Genomic DNA, 20,716 nt, shown 5'->3' on the forward strand with positions numbered 1-20,716 from the left:
TAAAGTTAATCCATGAACATGATTTCTACCCGATTCTTTTTCCACCAGCTGTGAGGTGAACACCACATGTCCCAAGATTCTGAGCTCAAACTTGGCGTCATCAAACTACGCCTTTGTTTTGAATAGGCGCCCTCTAGCAGACGGAAAAATTACATAGTGCAACTTTAAGGTTTGTCCGCCTCAGTTCCACTCCACACACATACCCATCTACAGGTATTGATGACATCACAAAAGCCATGCATTTATCCCATCTGTCTACCTGACCAACATGTAGACAGGATGCCTTAAAGAAATATCACGCAAAAAAAAAAAAATATATATATTTTGTTCAAACTTTCCGATGCCAAAACATATTAAAAAACGGATATCTGGATTAATCTTGTACTTAAAGGAGCAAGAAAATACATTTTCAGTCTTAAAATATATTTTGAGTTAAATTTTAAAATAAGGTTTTTCCGTCTCAGTCCCACCACGCACATACTCATCTACAGGTATTGATGACATCACCAGACCAAGCATTCGTCCCATCTGTCTACCTGACCCAACATGCGGATGAAAAAAGAGCTGTAGCCTGCAGCTTACTACTCACAGGATCCAATAATCTACGGTATTGCCGTGCTTACAAAAACAGCAAAGATGAAAGAGTGCTGCGTTAAAAAAAAATGAGCAGAAAAGAGGAGTGTGTCAGTCTATGACTCAGCTGATTCGTGTGAACCTTAGGAATGCTATAAAAAGCTTCATTCGGCTTCCTGGGAGCCGCAGTGGCCAGATAAACACTTTATTACACACTGCTACACGCAGATTCACCATCTGGCCTGCGAGAGAGAGGAAGCAAAGCCTGTGTGTGCCTAACACTACAGTGCTATCCTTGCTACCTTACACACACACACATATCTTACAACACGGCCTTCAGAACAATCTGAAATGGACGCATTATAAACCTCAGCAACTTATGAATAGGTAAGTTGATAAGCTAAAGTTCAGTCAATAAGAGTAACTGATTTGCTAAAAATGCATTCGCTGAAAGACTCACCTCGAATTTAGAATGCAAGTAAACAGCGCATCACATTTATCATATTCTTGAGTTGGCCACACGGCTCTTTGAAGATTAAAAAAGTTCCTAATGGTACATTATGAGGTTCAGTTCTGTGTATCGGTATCATCTGTATATGAAAACGTAAAACTCTCCTGGGATCTTTAAAGCAGCACTTACAAAAATCTAGAGATTTAAAACGTCTTTGTGGACCGTAAAAAGGTTATCTTATGGCATTAGTCTGTAAAACCTTTTCTGGCTCTAATTGGAAAGTTTATTTTTAATAGTGTATCTTCGAAAATAGTATTTAGAGGTTGTTGCAGGCTGTTGTTTTGAAGAGGTGTAGACTATAGGGACCGTCCTCTGTGATCTCCTCATCCCACAGGACCTGAGTCTTTGAACACCTGGTGCTAATAACCAGCCTAGTGATGTTCCCACACAACATTATCAGTGAAACACTCAATACAGAAGGGGAATTTGCTGAGAATAAACTGCGCCCACTGAAAAAAATCGTCATTTATTTGCACAGGCTGTCTGCGCTGTTTTACCACCTAAATTCACCAGAGGAATTATGCAAATCAGGTAACGGCACAAACAATTATATTTACAAAATTGTATACAAAAAATTATATTTGCACAGCATGATTCCCTTTTTTGAGGCTGGTTCTAAGTGCTGAAATGCTGAAAATATCTATATATACCTAGCCTGACGTGGTCATCATACTCAATTCTAGTCAGAATATGAGTCTGAAACTGCTCCATTGGGCTGTGATTATGAGGCGTGTTTCAACCGAACCAGGAAAGACCTCAATTGGATAGACCTACAACCAATCAGAGTAATGTCAACAGAACTCAACTGCACTGTGTTGCCAAGTCTGCGGTTTTCCCGCGGCTTCTTTTCCATGCTCATGGGTTGAAGCGACCTCAGTTATGTGATTCCGGCTGACATCCAGGCTAATATATACACATATGGCAAAACTTTTTTTTCTGGCCAAAATATATTACAAATATTTGTTAGCTAACAATCCAGCTTGACGAAATATAATGTACAAAATTAAATATCATTTGTTTAAACTTTTCAATGCCAAAACATATAACAAAACTGATATCGGGATTGAACATGTACTCAAAGGAGCAAGAAAATACCGATTTTTCTATGCGGTTCGGCCATTTGTCCACACGCAAACGCAGTATCCGGTCACTGAAACCAAACTTTTTAGAAAATTTGTGCCAGGGTGAAGATTTTTAGAAACTCGAAAACAACAACAGTGTTTTTGTGTGGACAGTGAAACCGGAAATTTTGGTTTGTTCCGTCAAAACCGAAACCGAAAATAAGACTTTTTTCCAGGCTATAGATTGGACAACATGGCTTTACAGTTACGGATATATTGCCACCTGTTGGTTTTCAGCGTTTTTATGTGGATTCAAATTGGGGTTTTTTTCAGGGGGGGGTATTTTTAACTCCTAAAAAAAATACCCGTGTACGTGTGGATTAGGCCTTAAAGGGTCATGAAACCCCCCTGCTGCAGCGGTTCATTGTCGGTTGTTATTTGTGAACAGCACAGTTTTGTGTTGTTGGAGCTTCTTGTTAAATAAATCCTGCTATTCTTGTAACCTGCCTTCATCTTTGTCATCTCTGGATCAGCGCAACAAAATGCAGACAGCACCTGGTTAAACTTGATTGTGAGTGGTTATTCATTGGAGGTCTAATTGACCATGTGCAAAAGTTTTGAAAAATCTTTCAAGCCCAAGGTGTAAACAGAAACGTTAGAAATTAAGTGGCGCCAAATGTCATTCCTATCAAAGAGCTTCTTATCAGGTATGTGAAGATTTTCTGTGGCGCAGTTTGGCAAACAGTGCAGTTTCACCTACTGCACACATTTTTGGGGGTAAAAGTCTCTTTTTTTAAGAAAAAAGAAATAGCCTTATTCAGCATTTGTTTGTCGAGCTGTGAGATTTTTGCCTTGATGAGGCAGCAATGTGCTTGCAGCATGCACATACTGCTGAACTGAGAAACGCAGGCTGTCGTGACAAACCCTATCCGAAAACATCTGAGCGCAGCTCCCTTCTCCGCCTCTTTCCTTAATCATCTCGCCATGCTTGAGCAACACCTGAAACCCACCCCCAGCCGATCTCTCTCTCTTACTAGAGCTGTCCGGTTTAATCCAATCTCTTTAAAAACATCCATCTCCATTTCCCCTTTCTAGCCACTGAGCTTGAGCTATCAACCTTAACGAAGGATATGAAACAAATGGGCAGCCATTTGTTCCATATCCTTTAAGGATGATATGCCAGTTCGGGTTTTACAGTAAAGCAATTATTTTGTCCTGCACAGACGAATGGCTGGGAGTATGCCGACCTGTTAGCTGGACCAAAATGAAAGGGAGCGGTGAGGGAGCTGCTCGGAACCCAAAGCCGGGTCTCCATCTCACAGCTCTTCTCAACACGCCGCCCGTGGGTTACACTGTGAACCGATACCAACAGAGACAAGCGCACAACACAGAGAGGGAGGGAGGGAGGTTTAAAGATCGATGCGTCTAGTGGGCCGGTTGCCTACCTTTGATATGCCTGAGGAGAGGTGGGAGGCGTGGTAAACACCTGGGAATACGGATGATAAGGTGTCTTCTTCAGCGCCTGGATGAGATTCTGTCTGTATTCTGGGTCTATGCACCACAGGGAGCCCTTCCCGATACTCTGTGGAGGAGGAAGAGAAATACAGACAGACATATTAAGTCAGGACAGAAAAAGAAAACGCAGCTAAACGTGTCAAAAAGACAACAATACAGATAAGAGCACCTGCCAGAACTGGTCAGAGGTTTTCAGCTATCATCGTCTTGTAGTAGAAAGTGGTGTTTGGTTACTTTTACGCTCACCTTTTTGCTCAGGCCAGTTATTCTAGTGTGTGGGTTTCAATGTAGGAAACATCCATGGACATCAGTTACTGTCCTGTACATCCCTTTATGTTAATTTACATCTGAAATATCAGATCACCAGGTAAAGAATTAAATCAGAAATATTCAATAGCTGAGCATACAAATATAGGAATAGATTTTTTTTTTTTTTTTTTTACTTTTTTCTTCCTCTTGAAAAAGGGTCTGTCTTAAGCTTTCAAAACCTAGCAGCATTTTAGGCATCAAAAGTGTGCTGTGGTCAAATTCTAAAGCAGCATCACTTCATGTATCCTTTGCGGATTATGGAATCCCAGAATGCATTGTGGTGAGCTCACTGGGGAAAAAAAATAATCCAACATGATGGACAGAAATGTCAATACTGTAATACTGTTCTAAAATATAGTATTATATATATATATATATATATATATATATATATATATATATATATATATATATATATATATATATATATATATATATATATATATATATATATATTAAAATATTTTATAAATATTTTAACAGATTTAAAATATATGAATTACATATGTAATAAATGTATCATTTACTAAATGTTAATATTACAAATATTTAATATTAAACATAAATATTACAGTATTTGTCAGCATTGTTTACAACAAATTTTGCTAACACCAAAATCTATTGGAATCAATTATCTCAGTTTTATTTGTGTGAAGCAAGAGGAATATGAAGGTGTGTTAACACTTTGTTGTTGCTGCAAATTACTTTGCATACAAATACACATATTCTATGGTAAAGCAAAATGTTTATTCAGTGAATTTCTGGGTTAAAGGTTTGCTCTGGCTGCTAGATAAGGCTGAGTTTGTTTGGTTTGGTCCAGTACAGTAAGGGAAGAAATGAGAACCTGACCACCTGCATTACCTTGACCTCCAGATTCTCCAGTTCATTAGTGAAATGGGCAGAAAAATGCATACAAAAGTGCAAACTACAGCTAGTACAGATGCTACAGACCACTTAGACAAACTCAGCATTTTAAAAAAAACAGCACAGTGAGCGAACGCTCCTAGTATATAAATTAGATCTCCTGACAGATCCCGCTGAAAACGAGGAAACAGCAAAATGTCACTTTGAAAGTGATATCAGGGGAAAATTACTAGAGCTCATTAGTCCGGACTACAATCAGTGTCATGTAACTAAGCCCCTTTTTTCAGTTCAAGCTATCCCTATACTGTCAGAGATTTACCCAATAAGCAAACCACGGCGACAGAACAAAGTATAGACTATCAGAGAGCTTTTGTAAAGTGTAAAGACATTGCCTTTCGCTCAGGCACCACAAGTGATGGACAGCATGTGCTGTTTTGTTAGACGGACTGTGTGTTCCCAATGAATCAATAGTAATGACCTTCAGATAACTGACATAGAGTCATACTGTTTGCCCTGGGGTAACACACACACTGTCCAGGACCACGCTGTCACGTATCCAAACTTTGCGTAACCAACAAACTGGACGTTGCTTTTACAGTTTAGTTTACGTTAACTAAAGTCAATCCCCACTGACCGCTGTTCATCACTGAGTTAATTGGGTGTATTTTGATTGGGCCAAAATATCTTTAGCAAAAAGCTGCTGTGAGATTTATTCCTTGTGAATACTAGATTCCCCCGACGAGGGCTAAGAAACGATAACACACTCTATTGATTGCAGCAAAGCCCAAAGCAAGTGCTCGGCTCTTTACCCACAGTATTTGGCTTCAGTGGAAAGATTTGTACCAGCACAAGTCAAACAATTCAAACCCTTGGAGTGTTTTAGCAAACAAAATAAACACAGCATTTATTGGACTCACTATTAATTTACACTCATGTCTGGATGTTTAAAAGCTTGGCCAGTAAAACCTAAGATACACAAGCAAAAAAAAAAAAAAAAAAAAAAAAAAAAAAAGTATATATATATATATATATATATATATATAAATATATATAGGATAATAATAAATATACAGTATGTTAATATATTAATACAATAAAATATTTCTAATAGTTTGTTTTGTTTAATCCATGCTAAGTACACTGACTGACTAATATTGACATATAATTAATTAATCATTATTAATAAATACCTGGACAGTAGGCATATGGCGAAATGTATTGTCATGTAATATTTTCTAGAGGGAAAGTTCTTTTTTTTTCCTATCAAAAATTCCATTTTCTTCTGAAAGCAGTGAATGCATTTATTCTTAGCACAAACTGACATTCTCCACCTAATTAAGCTGTCAACTTTCCATCAGCGTGTTTTAAACCTTACCTGGACCAACCACAAAGATAAATTGCACCATGAAATTCAATCCTTAAATGGTCTGTCCAGTAGATGCTCTGATGGAAATGAAAAATAGGGGAGTAAAAAGAAATGAACAGGATGGAGGCGATAAAAAAGGATGAAGGAAGGGGAAATATATAGCAACTGGCAAAGAAACAATATAAAATTATTATTATTATTCTTTGAGCACAGAAAAAATAGAAACCACAAAAATACTACTACTACTAATATTATAATTATAATTGCTAAAAATAATGTGCTTAAGAAAATGTACCTTACCTAACATTACCAAAATGCTAAAACAACTGAAAAAGCTGAGTGTATTGGCATCTTTGTCTCTTGGGTGAGATTAAACAAAGACAATCAATTCTAATTACCATGGCATCATAAATCGCAGGGCACCAGCCCAGCAGGAAAATCTGCTACTGTAGAACGGACTAAAGTCAGCTTCTCACAAGAACATGAAATTATGACCGTTTCAAGAGTGTGAAAAAAATATGTATTGATAAGCTAAAGTTGAACCTCTCAAAATTTTAGTTATCTGCCTAAATATGCTGTGATTATGATCTCAATGTACTAGATGTGTAGTAGGCACAAAAAAGCTTCCAACAGGGACACATCCAACTTTACAGGGTGTGATATGTGATCCTCCACGTGTCAGATTATTCATACGCGCGCCGTGGAGAAGAGGCTGCACTGGTCTATCTTTCCAAATGTTCTGTAATCAGGAGAAATCAATAGGTTTCAGAGCACTTTGCCTCAGATTTATCTCCATCTCCTGACAGCTGCTGTGTCCGTCTGAAGGCCAGCTCAATGGCACCAGCCAGTAGAGTCTCCAATCAGAGAGAGGGGGGGTGAAAAAGGGAGAAGAGAGCCAGGGAAAAGGGGGGAAAAGCACTTGGATTACACTGGTCTCCTAGGCAACAGGCAATGGTGGAGTATATAAAGACTGTTTGATAGTCTTGGCAGAGAGATCTTTCATTCTTCCTAAGAAGCACAGGCCTCTGAAGATGCTATATTCCATTTTAAGAAGTAAAGTTAATCCTATCAGTTCCCGAGCAAGACGAAAGACCTGCTATTATGAAGCAGCCCCCTCCCCTCGACCCGACTGTCCAGAGTCCCCCTTTCATGCTCACAACTTTAAATGTGTGAAAAAGGAACTGTGAGGAAATACCAAACCCAAAGCCAGCTTTCGGAACCCTCGTTATGAGATAACAGTCAACTATTTCATGTTATGAAAAACTTCATTTTACAATGTTTTTTTTTTTTTACTTCCAACTTCTCGACTGCTCAGATTTAAACAAATCTTTAAATGTAGCGCTCAACTCAAAGATATGTTTGAGCTACAGACGTGTGACAACTCAAATCATATAGATTGATATATGGAGGAAATTGTGCTGTTACTTTTTAAGCTATAACTTTTACATTTAGGCTAGAATTTACAGTGCCTTGCGAAAGTATTCGGCCCCCTTAAACTTTGCGACCTTTTGCCACATTTCAGGCTTCAAACATAAAGATATAAAACTGTAATTTTTTTTGTGAAGAATCAACAACAAGTGGGACACAATCATGAAGTGGAACGAAATGTATTGGATATTTCAAACTTTTTTAACAAATCAAAAACTTAAAAATTGGGCGTGCAAAATTATTCGGCCCCTTTAAGTTAATAGTTGTTAATCTAATATTTCTGTTTTATTTTATATTTATTTTGATTTTAAAAATGTTGGTTTATTTGTAGTAAACAATAATAGCCCTATTTAAAACCGATGTATAATATGTGACCCTGGACCACAAACCAGTCATAAGGGTACTTTTTTTTTTAAAATTGAGATTTATACATCATCTGAAAGCTGTATAAATACACTTTCCATTGATGAATGGTTTGTTAGGATAGGACAACACTGGCCAAGATATTTATACTATACTAATAGTTGATATCCAACTATTTAAAAATCTGGAATCTGAGGGTGCAAAAAATAAAAAATAAAAAAAATAATAATTTTTTACAGTTGTCGAAATGAATTCCTAAGCAATGGCATATTACTATTACAGTACTACTAATACATTTTCATATATTTACGGTAGAAAATTTACACATTTACAATTAAAATATCTTCATGGAGCATGATCTTTACTTAATATCCTAATGATTTTTGGCATAAAAGAAAAATCGATAATTTTGACCCATACAATGTATTGCTAGCTATTGCCACAAATACCTGTGCAACTTATGGCTGGTTTTGTGGTCGAGGGTCACATATAACACTGTCACATAATAATGTTATTAAATATATTTTGGATGTTTATATTGGATGTATATCTTTGCCATCATCTAATGCTCACTTAAAGTTGATCTTTAAAAAAAGTATAATCTAACAATCTGATAATCTGAAATGGATATAAATTGTCATACTCTACCTTATGTTTTCATCCCTAAATTCACTTATACACTGAAAAATAATTAAGCCTTTTTTAAGATTTACGCATGTCTATTAATAGAAACTCAGAAATGTAATTAAATAACCCTTCCATATTTATGTTGAATAATTAATTATATTAAGTGTAACATACCAAACGATTAATTTTAATGTTTAGTCCTTTATTTTTAATTAATTTACACAGAATTGTAGAATTTAATATTGACCATTTACCGGTCAAAGGTTTTTGCCTAATTGCCAAAAAAAAAAAAAAAAAAAAAAAAACACTTGACATTGATTGAGGGACCCAAGGCTATTTGGGGAGGACTTTAGCATTGGCTCTTTTACATTATACCTGTAATTATTTACCACCCAGATCAACCCTAGCATTCTGACGAACATTTACTTCAGAAAATACAGTTTATTACTATTCTTTACTGTGAAAGTAAAGATAAAACAGGGAGGAGAAACTAGATTGTGCTAGACAAAAATACTTCTATTTATGAAATTAAAATATATTTAAAGTTGAAAAAAAAATCACTTCAACACCAGTGTGCTGACTTCCTAAATTGAGCGTGTTAATGCTCTCTTGGTAAGGTGATCTATATAAATGCAGACATCGACCGTGCTGAAACATGGATAAATCAAGGTGTCCAAAAGGACATCATTGCTTTGGTCTCCAAACCCCAGCAGTCATCAGCTGCTAATGGCTGCGGCCCCAGAGTCGTCATCTCCTCTGAGGCTCTGCGGCTTAAATCACGTAAAGGAACAGAGTATCAGTGAGCTTGCTTTGTGATTGGTAGAGACACGATGACCTCGTTCATATTGGCTGAATTCCGCACACAATGGCATTTTTAAAGCGGGTCTATATTGTGCAGTTCTGCAGCGAAGCTTTAAGGGACCGATGACTCTACTCACCTTCAGAGGCTCTCAGTGCATTAGGAAGGGCATGAAAGGTCATTCATAATGAGGGCGTTTGGGGAGGAGGGGGAAGCTTGGCCGTTGTTGGATCTATTTACTGAGATCAGTCCAACACATCACCTCCATCCAACTCTTTTCTTTCAAATTTTTAAGGGTGTTCAACTCATTCTTAGAGCTGAGGTGAGCAGGAAGATGGACCATGGCAAATTGGCAATGTCTCAGAACAACACACCACACCTCAACAATCAACATGAACTCCTGGTTGGATCTAAATAGGCAAATGCTTAAGAGTTTTTGATTGGATCATTACTGCTGTGGATACACTCTAAGAAGCAAAGGTTATATATAGAACCTTAAAAGGTGCTGGCGTTAACCTTTGGCGTTATGTATTCGGAGCCCCTAAAAGGTTCTATATAGAACCCTTTTTAAGTGCCAAAAGGGTTTTTTCTTGTCATTATAGAACCTTTTTAGCATAAAAGATTATTTGGAGTAGACTCCAAACGCAATTTTTTTTAACCTTTTTAGCATAAATATTCCATGTCACTGCAGTAATGATCTATTACATTATTACATTATTATGTTTTTTAGCATGTTATATGTCTGGCAACTTCTAACCCTAATTGACGGAGTGTGTAGCTTTTAATTTCTTAAACAGCTAGGTTGGAATACACATTATAGCCATATTAGTGGCCAGACTTAGTCCAGACTTAGTCTTAGAGTCCAGACCTTAAATTCACTGAAAGTCTTTGGGATGTGCTGGAGGAGACTTGACAGAGTGCTTGACTCTTGCATTGTCAATAAAGAGATGACCAAAAATTGATGCACCTCTTGATGGAAATACATGTTGTGATATTATTTCCATCAATAGGTGCATCAATTTTTGGTCAAGATCTTATAATGACATTTCTCATAATTTAAGCCTGATGAATCTTGACATTGTCATCCAGGAATATGGCCATGATGTGTCTTCCTACATGGTTTTTAAAAAAATTAAAAACTAGACTCCAGCAATGAGGGTTAGAAGAACTGTTGCCAAACATATAACATGCTAGAAACATAATAATCACTGCAATAATGATCCAATTATAGACTCTCAAGCATTTGCAAATTTAAATCCAAACAGCCACTTTTTGGGGGGCTGGGCTATGCTCTGTGTGTGTGCTCTCTGTGGGTGTGTGCTCTGTGTGTGTGTGTGTGTGTGTGTGTGTGTGTGTGTGTGTGTGTGTGTGTGTGTGTGTGTGTGTGTGTGTGTGTGAGCCTGTTTATGTGTGTGTGTGTGTAAAGGGGGATGGGGGGGGGGGGGGGTATCCAATTAGAACATTGATATTTTTATGAATTTACAACACCGGAATTATGCATCTAGGAATGATCGGGAATTTTGACAAATTTTTAAACGGGTGGTAAAACACAATTTCACTTTTCTAACTTTAGCTAGTGTGTAATGTTGCTGTTTGAGCATAAACAACATCTGCAAAGTTACAACGTTCAAAGTTTAAAGCAAAGGGAGATATTTGCTTTTAAAGAAATATCTAAGGACTACAGCAAATGGCTGGTAGGGACTACAGACATTCCTCCAGGGTTGCTGACATCACTAACACCAATATTTACATAAACCCCTCCTCCAAGAATATTAAATAAGGGGGGCAAGGACATTATTGCAGTGGAGAAGAGTTGTTGTGGTATAGTTAGTCGGCTGGAGCGTTGCGCAATGCTGACGAAACACTGTTATTTTCATCCAGATTGCAGGTCCACTTTGTTCAGTCTTCCTAGGGACGGGGGAGTTTCAAAAAGTTCAAAGTTCAAGTGCAACGTCACGAGTTCAATGCAGGATTCGCACAACGACTTGTCCTGAAAGATGGAGTAGTTCCAATTTTAAAAACAGAAGCTGTTTACGGGCCTAAACCTGTGAATATAATTTATTTTTCTGTGTTTTCCTGTAATAGTTTGTATTGTTAATTGTACATTGTAGCAAGGAAGAAAACAAATGACAACACTGTTTGGCTCTGCAAACCAGTTTGTTAAATGTTCATTAATACTTAACGTTATCCGACAAACACGTTACAAACTTTTTTTAAAGCTGCTGTCCATAACTTTTTTTGTGTTCAAGATTTACAAAAATTATATAATGAGAATATACAACATGAATCCATTTTCCAAACCGTGTTTTTGTCTTACCCTGAATCATTATGGTACACTTATAATAAGTAATTATATTGGGACTATTTCAGGCCAGACTGGTAGGTACCGCTGCGGAGGAGCACAGTCCCTGCGTGATCCGCCATAGATATAAACAGAGAGAAGTAGCTCCGGCTGTAATGCTCTTCCGCAAGACGCATGCAGTTTTATTTTTTAACCACTAGAGCGCAAAAAGTTACGGACTGGAGCTTTAAATCTCAACAGTGAACTTATAATTTGTGTAAATTATTCTGTGATTAGAGCTTTTGTGTGTTGTTTATCTACATGCTTGTTTATCTACAGGCATTCTAAACATGGTTCTCTGTTTGATTTGGCTACTATAGTAAAGCAAATGTTTAGTGTTCGTTTTGGGTTAATAGTCCTTGTGACAGATATTTGGCTATAATCGTTCTAAAAGGTGCCATTCAGTAGCGATCACTATAGATCCGCAGTTTTTACAGACTACTGGTAAAGGTAAAGGGTTTCCGAAAAACGTGCACTAGGTGGTTAGCGAATCACAACACACTGTGTCTGCTAACCAATCTGAGCACAGGATATATACAGCAATCCTTAAGTTAAATTTAATACTTTTTAATACCTTTTTTACTACCTTCAGAATATTTTTTAAAACCATCACGACACTGAATTGCAAGTGTTAATCAGCGACCTTTCTATTATTTACACAGATTTTGACATATATAACATGCAAAAAAGAATATATTTAGAATTGACACCAGGAGGAAATCTTTTATAAGTTATCATTCAGACACAGTAAAATACATCTCAACGTTCACAAAGGTTGGTTAAGGAGAAGCATTACTGCATACACATTTGATTTCAATTAATAATTGGTAATTCAGCAATTAAATTATTTAGTGTTTTTTTTTTTTCCAACAACAAAACCTGAGCCAAATATTACATTTTTATAACTGTGATAAGTTGTTGAATTTAACAAAATACTAAAAACTAGTGCTGTCAATCAATTAAAAACTTTAACTAGATTAATCACACATTTTTATGTGATTAATCGCAATTAATCGCAATAAAAAAGAAATGTTTTTGTACATTTGTAATATATTTTTTAATATAATAATTTCACAGTTAATCAAATTAATGTAGAAAAAACAAAGACAGTATATTTTAAATACTTGTTTAAATAGCATCTTTTTATGAATGAAGGCCAGTATTAATACAGCTACTGATTTTTTTTTTTTTCATTTATTATTAGGCTTCAAAAATATAACAGTTTTTAATTTAAGTAAACTTAAAACAATGCTAACATAAACCCATAATAAATGTCATGTTTACTCCTGCCCTTCCTGTCTTAACAGTTAGGAAATATACAGAAATGTAATAAAGTTATCAAAGTTATATGCAGTCTGCACTGCATAAACTATAAATTAAATAGTTAATACTTATTAAAGCTGTAAAAGTTATTTAGTCAAGAGCAGCGAGTCATTTTCTCTGTTCCCTTTGTTCTTTAACTTTACTGTCAGGAGATTTATTGGCTGCTGTCCCTTTAAGAGAAGACAGACACGCGGATCTCACTGTTTATATACTGTCTATGGATCTCGCCTCATTCTCTCACAACTCTTTTTGTTCATTTTAGACTTTATATAAATCATTTAAGCTTGCTCTTATGAGGATAGTCGTTGAAGATATGCCTTGAAGCAATTCTAAAATAAAACCTAAGCTAGCCACTTCTGTTGAGCGTGCAGTGTTCTGAGATGATGCCGAACAACCACTGAATATGACGTCAGCATCAAACATACGTTGAGACGGAGAGGAAAGATCTTTGATTATGTGCCCAGATATGCTAAAGCCCATATTTAAACGAACTAACGCGAACGCAGATAGAATTCCAACCAGAATAGGACACCTGATAGTCTGAAAAAATAATACTTTATTTGGAAAAAAATAATACCTCTGAGACCACATTTAACACTTTTAATGGCCTTAAATTTGACAATTTTGATTTATCACTTGTTAATACTTTTTAAAACCCCGCGGACACCCTGACACAGCTTACAGTGCACCCCACAAACACAATCAAGCCTTCGAAAGAATGTGTTTACCACCCGTTTAAATACAACTATCAACGAATAAATAAAACTAAGTTTTATTTTATGAAATTGTTTTTCCTAATAAATATCTTATTTTTAATAATATTATAATTTAGGCTACCATTTTTCTTTATATATAAAGAATACACACACAAACACACACACGCGCACGCACACACAAACGCGCACACGCGCGCACACACACACACAAACCCTCTCCTTGTAATACCTATGTCATACCCATGTCATTATGCACATTTGTGTCCTCATATTTCACAAAAGCATGCCCCCCCCCCCCCCCCCACACACACACACACATACACAAATACTATTTATACTTTCAATATTTCATTCTTATTCTGTTTTCTTATACATCCTTGCAACGGATCAACCCAATTTAAATAAACTTCCATTTTAAGACTGCATTGTCAAATCTCTCCAGAAAAAAAACAAGCACACTGGTCTATCAAAATAAGGACTCACAAAAAAAAAGCCAAAACTAAGCGACCACACTGAGGCAACCACGATCAATAACCTAGTTCGACACTAAAATTGGTCCCAATACTGAGGAAGTGAAGAGAAGAGCAAAGAAAAAAAATGTGGGTTTGCTAATGACCCGTGTAATCCTAATTAAAAAGGATTCCTTTGCAGAGCCTGAAGCCATCCAGAGTACAGCAGATACAAAAGTAAAGGCTGATGACATGATAAATTGAGACAAGTTCTGTTCCCACAGCGCAGTCTGTGCCAGAACAGTACCCAGGACAGAGTGTATGTGGGTGTAGAAGTGTGTAAAAAAAGTGTGTGCGCATCCAAACCATCTTATGAGTGTGTATGCCGAACACGAAGGGTGGCCAGATCATGCCCCGCTGAGATGTAGCCCCACAAAAATTGCCCGCTCTCGAGCAAACCGAGGCTCTTGGCGTGCACGCACCATGTTTATTCTGATACAGCCACCGCACGCCGAGATCATACGCAAGCAATATGGTGTCCCCCGCGAGTGCAGCATACGGCCGCGAGGCGTGAGGAGACCAAGCTTTGGAATCAAATCAGTGACTCAACCTTGTGCAGGAAGTGAACAGACTCACACATGCCATCACATTTTAAACAAAGTGACCTTTTAAGCGACTCAATCTTTTGCCTGCTAACTACATCGAAAGGTTCCCATTACAGAAACTGCATTAATGTACATCTGTGTCAGTGAGACTGTAAAGAGGTTGGAGCTATGAGGGATTAAGCCCATAAAAATAATACTCATTGTCGGTGCACATGTATGTAATACATACACCGATCAGGCATAACATTTTGACCATTGGCAAAGTGAAGTAATTAACACTGAATTATGAATTCTATCTTCATCACAGCACTTGTTAGTGGGTGGGATGTATTAGTGAGTGAACATTTTGTCCTCAAATTCAATGTGTTAGAAGCAGGAAAAATGTAAGGATTGTAAGGATTTTAGCGACTTTGACTATGGCCAAATTGTGATGGCTAGATGACTGGGTCAGAGCATCTCCAAAACTGCAGCTCTTGTGGGGTGTTCACAGTCTGCAGTGGTCAGTATCTATCAAAAGTGGTCCAAGGAAGGAACAGTGGTGAACCGGCGAGAGGGTCATGGGCAGCCAAGGCTCATTGATGCACGTGGGGGGCGAAGGCTGGCCCGTGGGACCCGAACAAACAGATGAGCTACTGTAGCTCAAACTGCTCAAGAAGTTAAAGGTCCCGTTCTTCGCGATTCCATCTTTCAAACTTTAGTTTGTGTGTAATGTTGCTGTTAGATCATAAATAATACCTGTAAAATTATAAAGCTCAAAGTTCAATGCCAAGCGCAATATTTTATTTAACAGAAGTTCCCTTTCAAAGCCTACAGCGAACGGCCGGTCTGGACTACAGCAGGAAGTGCAGGGATGTAATGGCATCACTAGAACCGTTTGTTGACTAACCCTCCGCCCACAAGAACACGCAAAATATGGGGTGTGGTCTTGTTGCTCTCCCACGTGGAGAAGAGCGCACATTCAGCGCTTGCATCTCCCCGTTATGGTAAGAGGCGGGACCTTTCTGGGCAAAGTGCGCTAAGCTGCTGTCCAATCACAACACGGGAAGCACTGGCCCAATCAGAACTTGTTACGTGTTTCTGAAGGAGGGACTTCATAGAACAAGGAAATCATCAGGCCGTTTTTAGGACAGAGGAAACAGCGCTGTACAGATAAGTAAATTGTGTGAAAAATACTGTTTTTTTACACGCGAAACATAAACTCATGTTATATTGCACACTGTAAACATAATCAAAGCTTCGAAAACACGCGAAGAATGGGATCTTTAATGCTGGTTCTGATGGAAAGGTGTCCGAACACACAGTGCATCGCAGTTGGGGCTGTGTAAGTGCAGACCAGTCAGCGTCCACTGCCGAAAGCAAATATCAAGAGTGTTGCAGTCTTATAGCACAAATGTTGCAGGATGAGCTATATGCACCAAAAAGTCTTGGGCTATATGTTTGATCAAAATCCAGTAGACGTGGAGAAAAAAAGCACCCCTAGTGTGCATATTTTGTTCAGTTGAGAAAAAAAAGCTGTTAGAAGTTGCGAAGGGAGACAAACAGACACACAGATATCAATGAGGACTGCTCAGGCACCTGAAGCGCTGCCAAAAGGCACAGACAATTGACGAAAGACGCTGATTTCCATAATCAGATGGTAAAGATTTCTAACACACAGATTATCTCATTTAACAACACTTCTCAACCTGACAGACACAAATTCAGACACACTGCTCTGTCGGTGAGAAGACCTAATGATGAAGCACTCTTGGGGCTATATCGGTAACAGGCTAACAGACAAGTCAAGCAATCTCTAAAATTGCTCAATTGTACAGCTGAAATGACAGCATTAGCTGCAATTATCCTTTCATCTGTTCCACGTTAGTTTTGTTAAAAGCGGTAGTCCCAACAAGATCCGAGGAGTAGTCCAATTGTGCTAGGTTGTGCTTGAGCAAATAGATGCCCAGCAAATTACATTTCTGTAATTATTTACTCACCCTCATGTTGTTCTATTTGACCTTTATTCTGTTGTGAGACACAAAGGACGAATTTGGAATAATTGTACGGCTTGTTATTTCAATACATGTTCAGTACCATTTAAGGTTTTTAACCAAGTTTGGTCATTCTTTCTCAAAGACGTATCTTATACAGCAAGACTGCATTAAAGGGTTAGTTCACCCAAAAATGAAAATTAGCCCATGATTTACTCACCCTCAAGTCATCCTAGGTTATATGACATTATATGAGTTATATTTAAGAAGTCCTGGCTAATCCAAGCTTTAAAATGGCAGGTTTTTTTGTAAGTCCATACAAATGCATCTGTCCTTCAAATAACGTGCTCCACACGGCTCCGGGGGGTTAATGAAGGCCTTCTGAAGCAAATCGATGCGTTTGTGGAAGAAAAATATGTAACATTTTCAGAAATTTTTTGTGAAATGTTATTAAAATTTCAGCCTCATTACTCATCAGTGTCACATGATCCTTCAGAAATTCTTAATATGCTAATTTGGTTTTGAAAACAGGTGCTTAATATTTTGGTAAAAACAAAGACTTTTTTTCTTCAGAATTCTGAATAGAATTTGAAATAAAAATCTTTTAAAAATAACATTATGAATGTCCTTACTGTCATTTTAATGCATTTTTACTTAGGGTGCTTTCACATCTCTAGTTCATTTCATTTGGTCCGGACCAAGGGCAAACAATTATACATTGTTGCATTTTTCAGCTTTTTTGGTTCCTTTTCACACCACACTGATTGCTTTGGTCCGAATCAGCTGAAACGAACCAAAACGCAGGCACGTGACAACATCTTCATCACTCATCGGTCATGGCGTATTTCCTAAACTGCTTTTCGATTGGTCAGAATTTACGTGTGGGAAAATTCCAACAGAAGAGGCAAAGCCAGCAAACTATAACACTATGGAGAGACGACTGCGCGGGCCAGTTTTGTCCCTGGCCATAATCCACTACATTTGTGTGTATTTACCACAGTATGCAAACAATACCTTTCTATAATGAAGCACGGATGCGACATGAAAACAATGTTCTAATGCACTGCAAACGGCGACCGTGCATCGCTCGTCACTTCAAGCGGAGGCGTGCATTCATTATTCTTGACATGCTCATCTTCCCGAAAATATTTCCAACAATCTATCAGGTAATAATGTCATGCACACAATGTCAGCGCAGCTAACTATGGCAGCTGGTGAAGTCCAAATATGATCAGTACTTTTGCAGTTGGTTCTGTTCAAGGTCGGATCACGTTCTCACCACAAACGAACCGCTCCAGAGTTCGTTTGAAAGCATACCGAGACCACCTCTTCAAGGAGGTCTGGGTACGCTTGTTTGGTCCGCTTTTGGTGTGCACCCGAGTGCGAATGCTGCTTTCAGACCTGACCAAACGAACCGCACCAAAGAGGGAAACGAACTCTAGTACGATTCAATAGAACTAAATGAGGCAGGTGTGAAAGCACCCTTATAATCATTCACTGAAAATATATTGTCATGCCCTTTGCTTTTATTTGCACATCCATGAATTAGCAATGTTTAATTCGTTTTTTTAATACATTTTTTATTAAGTTGAGTAAATTAATTGTTTATGAATCTGACTTCTGACTGAATCTGGTTCTCACACAAAGTTATCAAATTACTTTGGAGGGCTTACAAATACGGCTCACAATACTTTAAACTTGTGCAGCATTTGAACTTGGAAAACTCCATAGTGATTAGTACAATTCGTTAAAATATCTCTTTTTTTGTTTTCCACAGACATATGGCTTGGAACAACATACGGGAGAGCAAACAACGAGGGATTTTTCATGTTTTGGGTGAACTATTCCTTTAATCATGCTTTCCTTTTGCCTGATGCAAGGTGCTAATAATAGATTACAACCATTAGAGCAGATATAAAACACTATAAATATCAGAGAGTGAATGCTTTATTGTAAATGTAAAGTGGTCAGTGAGTCATGAGTAAAGTAAAGACGGAATGCTCTTTCATTTTCTCTATCATCACAACCTACAATAATCATAGATCCATAAAGTTCCTCAAAGTTTCCCTTCTTATCATCGAGGCTAGTCTTATCTGGGTTGCCAAATCGTTGGATAAACCCATGCTTGGATGTCACCAAGCAACAAATTGAGTTTTAGAGCTAAATCTTCATCTTGCTCTCATTAAGAGGAAGTAAAAGATTCAAATTCCGGAAGGAGCTGACACCCTGAGAGTCAGCGCTCGGCTCCACGTCTGCTATTGATCTGCAGATACTGTGGTGTCAGCATTGGGATCCCTGGGGAAACGGTCGCGTAGCCCTTGGTAACATGCGCAGCCTACGATAGGTGGGCGGGCTGGTGACGTCAAAGGGAGGTTTGCGTGCAAATCTCCCACAGCTTCCCTCGCAACCAACATCTGTCCACAGGGAACATAACAGCTGGCCAGGGAACATGTCAGTGTGCAGGCCGGCTTTATCTTACATCAACCTGGTTTTCAGAGCGAGGGATAAACCGTGTCACACGGATCAGCGTTATCGGCGTAACCCTTCATGGATCCATATAGATGAGGATTTGAGAGCGAGGATCAGAGAGAGAGAGAGAGAGAAACAGAGAGTGGAATATATATATATATATATATATCTCTGACACACTGATCTTTAAATAATTAAACTTCTAAACTCAATCAAACAGCCAGAACATCCCCATTACAGTGCTGACAGTACGGAAAACGCTCCTCGTAACTGGAAATGTCAATAGCTTGCTCTTCCATCCTGTGTTTCTTCACAAACGACTCCGCTGTTACCTGTTCAACTGCAAACCTTGTGTAACCTCGTTCTGTTGCTATGGAAATGACATCAACAATGGAAGAGACACATTAATCATCAAAGCTCTCTCTACAAATAAACAGCGATGCATGTGCCTGTATGTTAAACTCTTTTTAAGGGACACAAGCGCTTTGGAGATCCACCCATATAACCACCACTCAGGTGCCAAGTTCAGATCCTGTGTTCACAACAGTGCCATGGAAACAAATGACAGGGTGTCATTTCTAGAGCACTCAGTCGTCACCAGTCACTGTGCATTATAAGAACATGCACGCATGAAACCACTAAAGAGTTTGCACCACTCTGGCACACAGAATTTCAGTGCAAAACCATGGATTATTTAACATTTCCAAGTCATGAGTTTGATTTCTAGGGAATGCATAAACTGATAAAAAAGCACCTTGAATGCAACACAAGTTGCTTTGGATTAAAAGTATCTGCCAAATGCATTAAATATGAATATAAATATTTATCCAAAAGCAGATTTATCTAAAGCTGATCTGTATTTGCATTCCTAAGGAATCAAAACCATGACCTTTGTTAGTTTAAACCGGAGAGTTCGAATATCGAATCAAAAGTGACAGCCCTACTAGTGCCATAGTCTACCAGTGGAGCTGCAGGACAATAATTCAATTAATAAAATAATTGGAATAATTAAATCATTTTGGAATAATAATATTTAGTGATAACAAAATTTAAATATAACAACATGAAAATCAGACTTTTTTCTGTGTTTTAGTGCTTTTACTGTTTTTTGTGTTTTTGTGTAATTTGCTGTGTATGTTCTCGATAATGCAAAGAAGAGAAAGTTTATGGATAAGACTTTAATGCGCATTTCCTGTACTGCGTTTTATTCAGCACTTATGGGGATTTTCTGGAATGAAAACAAACGCTTCATCTTTTGTGTGATGAACAATAAACTTCATAAAATTCATCAGCGAAGTTTTGGCCATCAATCGGTAAAGATTCAGTAAAGAGATTTATTTAAAAAGGTTTTGTTTGTGCGCATTGCTGAAGCAGTAATTTTAAGACCCCTGTGTGAAAATTACACCTTTTGTTATCTTTTAGACATT

The 20,716-nt window shown here is 37.8% G+C and overlaps 1 protein-coding gene across 5 annotated transcripts in view; it reads right to left on the reverse strand.

Moving 5' to 3' along the window:
• Nucleotides 1-20,716, reverse strand: part of foxn3 (forkhead box N3) — a 133,024-nt gene that overhangs the window by 58,784 nt on the left and 53,524 nt on the right. For all 5 annotated transcript variants that reach the window (XM_067455744.1, XM_067455746.1, XM_067455745.1 and 2 more), the window contains one exon: nt 3,591-3,727. In XM_067455744.1, the coding sequence (XP_067311845.1) occupies nt 3,591-3,727 (137 nt within the window). The remainder of the gene's footprint in view (nt 1-3,590; nt 3,728-20,716) is intronic.

This window comes from Pseudorasbora parva, chromosome 10 (assembly GCF_024679245.1).
Source record: "Pseudorasbora parva isolate DD20220531a chromosome 10, ASM2467924v1, whole genome shotgun sequence".
In the NCBI taxonomy this organism is placed as follows: Eukaryota; Metazoa; Chordata; class Actinopteri; order Cypriniformes; family Gobionidae; genus Pseudorasbora; species Pseudorasbora parva.